This window comes from Diachasma alloeum, unplaced genomic scaffold, assembly GCF_001412515.2.
Source record: "Diachasma alloeum isolate Michigan unplaced genomic scaffold, Dall2.0 Dall_scaffold_00277, whole genome shotgun sequence".
Lineage (NCBI taxonomy): Eukaryota > Metazoa > Arthropoda > Insecta > Hymenoptera > Braconidae > Diachasma > Diachasma alloeum.
This window is the reverse complement of record NW_021680416.1, coordinates 69,199-80,683: the sequence shown is the minus strand read 5'-3', so window position 1 is coordinate 80,683 and position 11,485 is coordinate 69,199. Positions and strand designations below refer to the sequence as shown.

The window sequence follows — 11,485 nt, the reverse complement described above, 5'->3', positions numbered from 1 at the left end:
CTTTACTGCGCATTTTTTGATAGAAAATGTACAACAAAAACTGTTTTTTAGAAAAAAATCTATAGAATTTCTTTTTCTACTTGTTCTATTCAGACAAGTTTTTTATTTTTTTATTTTTCTCTTCTTTTCATACAAAAGGAGAGCAAATAAGAAAAATAAAAAAATTTCAATATAAGAAGTTGTATAGAAAAATCAATTTTTATTGATTTTTTCTGTAGAATATTGAACATTTCTATAGAAAAACTGCATAGATTAGCTGTGGAATTTTTCAACAGAATACGTCAAAAACTAATAAAAAATTCACCAAAAACCCAATAAAATTTTCTAGTGAAATCGCTAGGTTTTTCAATGAAGTTATTTCGTAAGTGAAAGTATTCAATTTGACTGAAACTTCAATTACATGAATTTAATCTCACTTTCAAAGCCCACGATTTTTTAAGAAAGTGACTGCTCTCATGAGTTTTGGCAAATTAAACGATTACAATGATTTCGCTGACCTTAAGAATATCAGAATTGTTTCGATTGAAATAAAAATTAATTAAAGGATTTAAGCAAAAGGTATTTATAATTCATGAGACTCAATTCTTGAGTCATTTGATGACAAATTCCGTCTTTAAATATATTACTTTGACATTTATGTAATTGAAAAAAAACGTAATGAAGACACTGATATCTCACGAAAGATAATTCGAGAATTATCATTTACTAGAATCATTTATAAAATGAAAAACATCATATTCGTCGCAAATAGTGAAACGTGAATAAAAATAAGTGAAAAAAATTTAATGAAAGGGATAATTTCATCTTTATCTGAACACTCTCAACGTCTGAAGTAGGCACTGGTATCGCTGCCATACCCCCTGCCATTTTGGTCATAATCAAGTGACATTGGTGTTGAGATTCTAGAGCTTGGAGTGAGAGTACCAGCAGATCTGGGAACTCTCGTAGCTGTTGGTACACGGAATGTACCATCAGGTATCCTTGGAGTGTGCAATCCTCTGATGGTGGAGCCTGAGACGTCTGAACCTTCAGACTCGTTGCCAGATCCTGGACGAAATCTGAACGGCCACGAGTGATATTAGAATGTGAGGAAATTACAACGTACGAAAAAATTTCATAGAAAAATTGAATAATAACTTAAGGATGTACTACACCCTTTCGGCCAAAATTTACCTTTTTTTTTATCTTTCTGGTAAATTATTGATCGGATTGACGTGAAAAAATAAACCGTTTCTGCGTTTTATCATTACTTAATGACTCACGAAATTTCATGATCGTGCAATCATTTTCCTGCATTTTTTCTAAAGTTTTGTGAATTTCCGAAAAGTTTTACAATAAACGCAGGAAAATGATTGCACGATCATGGAATTTCGTGAGTCATTAAGTAACGATAAAACGCAAAAACCGTATATTTTTTCACGTAAATCCGATCAATAATTTACCAGAAAAATTCAAAGGGTGTAATAGATCCTTAAGAACTAGTCGAGCGATTTCGATTTTTTTTCTTCAGTATATTCGTCTCTATGTCCTCTACCTAGATCAATCAAAACGTTTTTACCCATTCCTACAAAGTTTTCGAGATATCAACTGGTTTTTTCTATGAAATTGAACATTGCTTGAACATGTGAATTAGATTGGATAAAGACACTTGCATGTTGCGTGAATCTGTCTGATTCTTCCCAAATATTATATTCTGCTTGGAAAATGTCACTCGACCACTTCTTGTTGGCTCCTTGTAGAATGCGTGGTCTCGAGCATTGTTCTGGGCAATCAAGTCAGCGTAATCTGTCTTCAGTGCGTTGTACTCTTGATTCAATTTCTCAACCTGTTTAGCCACTTGCCAGTATGCAGTCTTCAGTGCCAAGTACTTCTGAGCCTACAGAATTAAGGATGTTCATCCAAAATCGCAAGTACTTGAAAAAATTGATTTTTTAAAACTGAGAGATGAAGATATTCCCTTCACTTTGATACAAATTTCAATCCACCAATTCATGTTCATTATTTAGATGTGAAATAGACAAAATGCAACAAATGCATGCGCTAACAAGCGCTTGTATGGGATAGAATTACTCAAATATTTCCTCTTTTTGCTCGGGTATCCCAGATTTTTCTCTGGCCATTGGATTCAGTATGATTTTACACCCTACCTTCTATTTTTACTTCTATTTTTAGTCTTCTAGTAGGTGAATTATCAATTTGAAAATAAATTTCATAAGAGCCCGTGCATAAGGAAAAATTGGTTTATTCATTTCTGCCGAGACTATTGCGAGATTATTTTTTTTAACGTTAGAAAATTTAGTTTTATATCTTCTGCTGTCAGCCGAAAAAATTACAGAATTTGCCTTGACCATGAAAAAAAACATTTACCGACAATTTACCGACACTGGCTAAACAACCTTAGAGGAGGGTGGGGTAAAATGGACACTTAAAGTTTTTTTAAAATTATTCATAATTTCGAAAAAAATTTATTAATTGAGCTCTGTTTAGGCTCATCACAAAGGGAAAGAATTGTTGTTTATATTGAAAAAAAAATCATTAAATTTCAGCAATATTTTAACCTGTCATTAACATTTAAAAAAAAGTCAAAAGTGTCCATTGTACCCCAACCTCCCCTAATGATTTCAGCAATAAATTCACTTCTAAAAGCAAGTAATCCTCGTTCATTTTTTAATTCTCTAAAAATTCTCTTAAGACAATCTGTTTGTTTTTATAAATTTCAAATGAAGTCGGAACAGTAGATTTGATCCAATTCAACTCATTATTTTAATCTAGTGCCCATATTGTCCCCCCCCCCNTCTCCCCCCCTATTTCTCCCGGAGATATTGATCGAAACATTAATTACCAGTTCCTGCTCACGATGTATTAGAATACTCAATTGATATTTCTGGAATTTAGCAGCCAATGCGAATTTCTCTGCTACTGTAAAAACGTCCTCGAATATGGGGACGATCATTGGCTGGAGTGGTGTTGTGAGGCAGACGGATTCGACACCATGTGCATTGCAGACTGGACAACGATCTCCAACTGTGAGAACAAAGAGAATTGATATAGCCTTTTGTCCCAATACCGCCTATCCCCCATTGAATGGATGAATTGTTGTCTCACCTTTGGCGATGCATTTTCTGCAGAACAGGTGACCACACTGTGTCAATGAGAATGGAGATTTTGCCTCTCTCAAGTGAACAAAACATTTGTTGCACAGGAGCCAAGTGAGTTCCATGTTCGACAGAATAAAAATTCCGAAATTGCAGGAGGTGAATGATAAAACGTCCTTCAAACGCGATCGCTTCGAAAGAAATGGACGCCGGGACTTTCCAGATAGTTTCCCTTAGGGTCCATCCATCTTCTGATTGGTCGAAAAATGGCGCGGAGGGAATAAACGGGGGGTGAACAGAAACGGAGGAATAGAACTGTGTAGATAGAATGAAATTGTCTACATGAATTTTTAGAATTGTTTTCTTTTAATAAGCACTAGATTTATGCGCGCGCTTATCTATCTGTTGTGAAAATGAAGAAATCGAATTTATTAAACTTCATATACTCATAGATGCTTTATAAATATTGATAATGACTTGAAAAGAATTAAGAGAGTGAAGAGTGACACCTCAATGATTAATTTTTAATCTTCGATTAAATCTTTTTTTTACTTTTTAAAATAATCTGATTAAAATCTGTAATTGTTGAAAAATGAGGGGAGGGTTATGAATTAATTTCCTAGAAAACTGAAAAATTTTCTTGAATTAGGAAAATTTTACAGTTTTCCAGATAACAGCAGATCTTCAAAGATTTTTCTCGAATTATTTGGGAAACCGAAGAATTTCCATGAATTTTGTAGAGTTCAGAATTTATGTATGAAAATCTGAGAAGCAAGAATTGATCATTTTTGCGTATGATAAATATGGAAAAATTAAAATTTGGAAAGTGAAGAATAATTTGTGAGTTAAAAAAAATTATAAATACTGTTTTTTTCTCATGATTAACAATTAGGCAATTTAGATATGTTTTGATATAAAGATAAACTTTACATATGAAAAAATGATAAATATGACGCAGAAAACATTTTCGGCATTTGAAAAATCTGAAAATACCGGGGATTTTTGTCAGCGACTACTTCACGTGACTCATTGACCAATCAGAATTGAGGATTAGCGGTCAGGCAGTTTCGAGATATTTCGATATAAAACAACTTCACGTTTCTTTCATCTTTAGTAATAGTATATTTCGTCACTAGGCCGAAAGAAACTTTTCTGGCGAATATGAGTTTGCAGCCCGAGCCGAAGGCGAGGGCTGCAATCATATGAGCTAGAAAAGTTTTTTTTGGCCGTATGACGAACAGTATTTTTTGTTATGAGGCCCTTTTCATGTGGACGCCCACATATACACTTGAGCGCTCAAAAACCATGATTTATATGTAAATTCGATAAAGTGTCCGCAAATCCTAGGGGAATTAACATAGGAAAAAAGCGTCTNTTGAAAAATGAGGGGAGGGTTATGAATTAATTTCCTAGAAAACTGAAAAATTTTCTTGAATTAGGAAAATTTTACAGTTTTCCAGATAACAGCAGATCTTCAAAGATTTTTCTCGAATTATTTGGGAAACCGAAGAATTTCCATGAATTTTGTAGAGTTCAGAATTTATGTATGAAAATCTGAGAAGCAAGAATTGATCATTTTTGCGTATGATAAATATGGAAAAATTAAAATTTGGAAAGTGAAGAATAATTTGTGAGTTAAAAAAAATTATAAATACTGTTTTTTTCTCATGATTAACAATTAGGCAATTTAGATATGTTTTGATATAAAGATAAACTTTACATATGAAAAAATGATAAATATGACGCAGAAAACATTTTCGGCATTTGAAAAATCTGAAAATACCGGGGATTTTTGTCAGCGACTACTTCACGTGACTCATTGACCAATCAGAATTGAGGATTAGCGGTCAGGCAGTTTCGAGATATTTCGATATAAAACAACTTCACGTTTCTTTCATCTTTAGTAATAGTATATTTCGTCACTGGGCCGAAAGAAACTTTTCTGGGGAATATGAGTTTGCAGCCCGAGCCGAAGGCGAGGGCTGCAATCATATGAGCTAGAAAAGTTTTTTTTGGCCGTATGACGAACAGTATTTTTTGTTATGACGGCCTTTTCATGTGGACGCCCACATATACACTTGAGCGCTCAAAAACCATGATTTATATGTAAATTCGATAAAGTGTCCGCAAATCCTAGGGGAATTAACATAGGAAAAAAGCGTCTGCAAATCTAGTGACTCTCAGAATGAAAAGGTCCATTGAATACTTAATAATTTAACAGAATTATAATTTATGGAAATTGCTATCCCTGTTCTTGAAGAATCATCCAATTGGAAATATACTATCTTGGAGATTTCACTATGGAAAATTAGCAGATCCATTTCGGGATGTAAATTGACGAGTAGAGGCGGTAAAGCTTGAAAGATGGCTGACAAAATTTTGCATCACTTTACCAGGTTTTGTGAAGATTGGTGAAGTTAGAATCAATTTATTATTGAGGAATATAATTAATTGAATCGAAACCCGCTGCGCTCCGCTCCGCGTCCGTGAATCTCTGCCTCACGGCCAGAATGACAAACAATAGGATTACTTTATATCGATGAAATTACTTTATCGACTCGATCATTGCACTGTTGAGCCAATGAAGTAGTTTCATAAATAAAATATTGCAGGAGAAACCACAATTCTAAAAGTTCATATAAACAGAGGGGTTCCGTTTGACCTTCAGCCGACATCATTCAATGGTGTTATTCGCAAACAATTTTTGGAATGTTTAATTATTTATGAAGATTGTTTGATGATATGTAATTCGCGATGTTAAATGCGCGAGGCGGCGGTGAACCTTTTACATAGCCCCGTAAAGTTGGGCATTCAGTGCCCACGCAATGAAAAAAATTAATAGAAAAATCGCTAGATTTCCTAAGTTGTTTTCATTCAATTTTTCTTTCCTTTTCATCAAGAAAATCAAACAAAAAAACTTGGAAAATTTGAGCCGAGGAAATTTCTATAGCAAATATCTCAATAGAGTTGTATAGAAAAGAAGTAGAAGTATAGAAGTTGTATAGAAAAGTCGAATTCCCATTGACTTTTTGTATAGAATATTTCCTATTAACCATTTCAATAGAATCGGCCAAAAAATGATAGGACTCCAATAGAATTGTCTAGCGAATTGGCCAAGTTTTTCTATGAAATTTTTCCATGCGTGTCCTCGGACCAATATGGCGACTATGCCAAAATTATGTGTTTTGTCTGCTTCATTTCTGTGCAAACCAAAAAAATTTGCGTTTTTTCAGCAAAAAAAATATACATAAGATATTAAATGAGATCAACAAAGGTGGAACGGGGGCAACTTTTTATTGATACACACAACTGGGGCTGGGTTTCGATTCAATTAATTATATTCCTCAATAATAAATTGATTCTAACTTCACCAATCTTCACAAAACCTGGTAAAGTGATGCAAAATTTTGTCAGCCATCTTTCAAGCTTTACCGCCTCTACTCGTCAATTTACATCCCGAAATGGATCTGCTAATTTTCCATAGTGAAATCTCCAAGATAGTATATTTCCAATTGGATGATTCTTCAAGAACAGGGATAGCAATTTCCATAAATTATAATTCTGTTAAATTATTAAGTATTCAATGGACCTTTTCATTCTGAGAGTCACTAGATTTGCGGACGCTTTTTTCCCATGTTAATTCCCCTAGGATTTGCGGACACTTTATCGAATTTACATATAAATCATGGTTTTTGAGCGCTCAAGTGTATATGTGGGCGTCCACATGAAAAGGGCCCACTTTGACGGTATTGGAGTTATGTATGTTCCGATAAGATTGATCAGATTTCTCACATTTTGAGCCCAAAATCAACCCGATAGAATGAAAACTGACGTCAGTATAGACGATCAAAAAAACAATTTAACATTGGTTTAAATGGGAGATGTGGAGAGAAAAACGTGAATATCTCGGAAACTAGATGCTACAAAGTGGGCCCTTTTCACGTGGACGTACACATATCATTGTAAAGTTCAACATTTATCAGAATTTTCCATGGTTTTTTCGGAGATTCTTTCGTTGAATGAACGAAATAAATATTTCCCCTACATTTCCAGAATGAAAAGGTCTATTAGTTAATATCACTCTTAAATTTTAATCATTAAAGTAATCATTAATTTACATAGTAAAATTTCGAGTTATTCATTAATCAGTAATTGTGTTAGGGAGATTGATGATTATTCGGGTAATCGGAAATCCCTTATCAGAAATTCAGTATTATCTGCTCAATAGAAAAATTTATAGTTCCATCTTGTTAAATATTTAATTCATCATCAGGGTTGGGCATATCTCGCAAACGGAAGTTTATGACGTGACATTGTCAAATACCGGTAATTTACCTCTGGGGCGTCAAAAATGTCAAAAAGTGTCAGAAAGCTCTTTACAAGGAAGCTAAGCTAAAAAGTCACAAGGGTCAAAAGTGAGAGGGACATCGGCCGGAAATCGTCAAGATCAAACGATCACGAGGGTTATCCTCGCGAAAGTTAAACATCGCAAGGGTTATGCCTTCTTAGGGTCAAACGTCGCAAGGGTCAAACAACGGAAGCAATCCTTTAATCTGGACGGTGAAACTAATAAGAGGGTCAACGGGGGACGCCAGGCGGTACAATTACAAGGTTCCAACGGTCATAAAGTTTAAACAAAAAAAGCAAGTAGGTTCACAAGGGTCAAACAGGTCACTAGGTCACGGCCTAGTTATCCTGATTGACCCTTATGATTTACCTACTTTGTGATTGTTTCTTGATCGTTTGTGATTTTCCTGCTTGCCTGCGTCTTAATTTTAACTCTTGCGATTTTTCAACTTATCTCTCCTGTAGGCAGAACAATGACAAGGGTGGAATGATCATGAATTAAGAAAAAATAATCTGAAACTATTCCGTTTGGTCTTTGTTGCAACAGCTTATGATCATTTGACGCTCGCAAGTTATGATTGTGACGTTTGACCCTCGCAAGTTATGATTGTCACGTTTGACCCTTGCGAGGTATGACCTTTGCGACGATTGAACCTCGCGAGGCATAACCTCAGTGGGTATGATTTTTTCGAATTTTTACCCTTGTAACTCTGACAGGCGGTATTCTCGGTAAAAATCTCCCGGTTCCCCAAGGTGCTAATAGATGGCGCTACATAGGTTTTTGACAGGTCAAAAAACCGACAACTCGCCCGGGTAATTTACCTACTTTATGACCGGTCAAAAACCATGTAATTTACCTAAGGTAATTTACTTGCCCAACCCTGTTGCCAGCCCTCCCGCTTTAGCGGTAGATTTTTCATAGAGTAATACAGTAATCGCTATTTGCTAAATTCTAATTTTTATATAAATTTATTATTCTTTTATAAAGAAATTTTTTGTTTTCCAATTTTTTTTCACATTGGTGCAATTTCCCGTGCGTCTAAGTGCAGAGTGGCGACACCTCTGATCACTGTCGCGAGCTCAATCAGCGTGGTCACAAGTGTACAGCCATCTTTATTGTCTAATCGACGACTCAACTACTCACTTTGGCGTTGTATGTTTCCTCTATTCTTTCTTGTTCATTCCTCTTCACAGTAATAAATAATCCCTAAAAAAAGAAAAACAAATGTTTTTGTAAAAAAACTGCGCCAAGAAAAAGTTTTGTTTGGTTCTTACTGGGAAGTAGAAATTTTTGAAAAATACAAAGAAATGAAAAAGAAAGCCAAGTCAGCAATGTCGAATAAACGAAAATAGTGCACAATCAGATTTCTATAAGAGAAATTGTTTCAAATCGAATGAGGATTTTAAAAAAATTCTTGATGAAATAAAAAATTAGTAGAAGGAGGACCAACGCCTCTGGCGCGCATCAGAAGATGGAGAATTAGATTAATACTAGACCACGAGTTGAAAAACTCGGCGCCAAGAACGTTGGTCCTCCTACTAATTTTTGATTTCATCAAGAATTTTTTTACAATCCTCATTCGATTTGAAACATTTTCTCTTATAGAAATCTCATTGTGCACTATTTTCGTTTATTCGACATTGCTGACTTGGCTTTCTTTTTCATTTTTTTTTATTTCTCAAAAATTTCTACTTTCCAGTAAGAACCAAACAAAACTTTTTCTTGGCGCAGTTTTTTTACAAAAACATTTGTTTTTGTTTTTTTAGGGAGATTTCATTATTTTTTTCAAAATAAACAAGGAATCGTTTTTATATCCTGTAAATTTTTTCATTTTCAATTCAATTCGGCTCATTTATTTTTCACACGATAAATCATCTTTCCAATTAACAATCGAAGTAAAACAAATAGTTCTATTCCACAGTCGTTATTTGCACCGACTTTTAATTATTTATTCAAGATTTTCCGACTGAATTTGCTTCTTCGAGAATTCATTTGTGCACGGAACTCGATTGAAAAATATCTGTGGAATTCACCATTCGTGCACCATATTCAATTTGTAAATTCCCGGGCTTCCCTCCTTGGTGCGCGTGGTTGTATTGCACTGCTACCAACTCCGTAACAAAAAAATGATAGGAGTTGATATGAAATGCGAGAATGTACATGTGAACCCGTTGCTATGCGCGTATTTTCTTAAATATTGCTTCGAACAAAAAAATAGTTACATCAATGAGAAGCTTGTGGCCAATTTATAGAATGTAACTAAGAGTATTTTTCATGTAGCTCGTCACGTTTGTATTTTATTTAATGGATATGATTCGGAGGTAGTGGAGGGGGTTCGATTATGCCCAATGTCTGCTTAATGAAAAGTTACACTATACAAAAATTATTTTCAAACTGTTTCCTAGCCTCCCGCTTTCACCCCCACTCCTATCGCTTTATCGAGGTGGCGCCTCCAGTTTTTTCCGGATAGGATTTGGCAACGCTGTCTTGAAGAGGTATAATCAAGGTTAGAAGCCAGGCACGAGATTTTTTACTGCATGCAACTGCATGTAACATTATTCGACAAAAGTATTCCCAATTCAAGGTATAATTTATGCTTAATTACTACAAATATCAAATTTCAATTTTACTATTCACCGATGATCAATAATACTTGGTAAATATCATTCGATGTGCGAAAAATTAAATTTCCAGAAAATTGTCACAATGTCAACCCCAGTTCCCCACCAGTGTAGCGTCACCGAAGTCGAGTCCCACCACTTCACCTACAAATGGACGATAAAAGATTTCAGACTTCTTCCCGAGCAGAACGAAGAGCCCGTCGACTCCCCGAACTTTCGTGTGACTGAGAACGACGAAGTGGAATGGCAGCTGCAGTTGTACCCACGAGGCAGGAGCAAAGACGACAGTGATCATGTATCACTCTACCTCTTCCTCGACACAGTATGCGACCAAGAGACATCAATCATAGTGCACTGTGAGCTTTCGATCTTGAAGGGAAAAAGTCTCATGTTCAAGAACACGTTTGTGTTCACGTACAAAGGGAAAATTGGCTACGGTTTTCACAAAGCGGTGGAGAGGTCCCAGCTCCTGGGGACGAGTGACTCTGATGATTTAATAACTGTTTATTGTGAGATTGACATCCCCAAAAGGAGCGTCACAAAGTCATTCAGTCCAGCGTCTTTTGATCTACAGAGGGGACAACTGGGCGAACAGTTCTCTCAGCTGTTCGAGGACACACGGTTCTGTGACGTCACAATAATTGCAGGAGAGAAGAAGTTTCGAGCTCACAAGGTTGTCCTGGCTGCACGCAGTGCCGTGTTCTCGGCGATGCTCGAGCAAGCAGGAACGGACGAAGTTCCTAAGGATATAGTGAAGATTGAGGACATGGAGCCAGCAATAGTCAGAGGAATGTTGGAGTTCATCTACAGGGATAGGGTGGCAAATCTGGAAGTACTGGCACGTGATCTGTTGATGGCGAGTGCCAAGTACGAGCTGGATCGTTTGAAGATTATGTGTGAGGAGGCCATTTATGGGACTCTCACTAATGACACCGCTGCTGAGATCTTTGTGCTCTCTGATCGTCACAGAGCACTGCAGTTGAAGAAGTACGTCATGGCGTTCATCGATGATCATCTGCTCGGGGTGACGCAGTCAAAGGGGTACAACAGCCTGGCGGAGAACTATCCGGGGCTGTTGAAGGAGTTGACGTCTTTTATTGCTGTTCGCAGGCAGTCCAAGATTTGACTTTTGTTTCAATGAGATTAACGGTTGTTTGGTGTTTTAGCAGAGTAATTATGCTTCTTACTGCTTTATCTTGTGAGGTTCAGTACTATTTTATTGTGAAGTGTTGGAGCTGATTGGCTTGTCAGTAATTTTTTTCAGCGTTATGTAATAAACATGTGTTTTGGTAATAGTCACATTTCTATTCATTAAGTAGGGGACGGTGGGGCAAAATGAAACACGGGGCAAAATTAAACAGCAAGAAAATCTTGTGATCTAAGGGAGATAGGACGATTTTCATGAAAACCTTTTTTGTAGA

The 11,485-nt window shown here is 36.0% G+C and overlaps 2 protein-coding genes across 3 annotated transcripts; one reads left to right on the top strand and one right to left on the bottom strand.

Moving 5' to 3' along the window:
• Positions 1-317: 317 nt before the first annotated feature.
• On the bottom strand, positions 318-3,273 carry LOC107038070 (RING finger protein 212B). 2 transcript variants are annotated; one of them, XM_015256949.1, is made up of 4 exons: positions 3,106-3,273; positions 2,843-3,024; positions 1,653-1,876; positions 318-1,058 (listed from the first exon to the last, which is right to left on the bottom strand). In XM_015256949.1, exons 1-4 carry the CDS (start codon positions 3,218-3,220, stop codon positions 821-823), a joined length of 759 nt encoding a protein of 252 aa, XP_015112435.1. In that variant the 5' UTR covers positions 3,221-3,273; the 3' UTR covers positions 318-820. The 2 variants fall into 2 exon arrangements, with proteins under 2 accessions (XP_015112435.1, XP_015112436.1); XM_015256950.1 differs by having other exon boundaries at positions 1,653-1,870.
• Positions 3,000-11,357, top strand: LOC107038069 (speckle-type POZ protein A). The gene is made up of 3 exons (XM_015256948.1): positions 3,000-3,026; positions 9,849-10,027; positions 10,138-11,357. Exon 3 carries the CDS (start codon positions 10,150-10,152, stop codon positions 11,188-11,190), a length of 1,041 nt encoding a protein of 346 aa, XP_015112434.1. The 5' UTR covers positions 3,000-3,026; positions 9,849-10,027; positions 10,138-10,149; the 3' UTR covers positions 11,191-11,357.
• Positions 11,358-11,485: the final 128 nt, after the last annotated feature.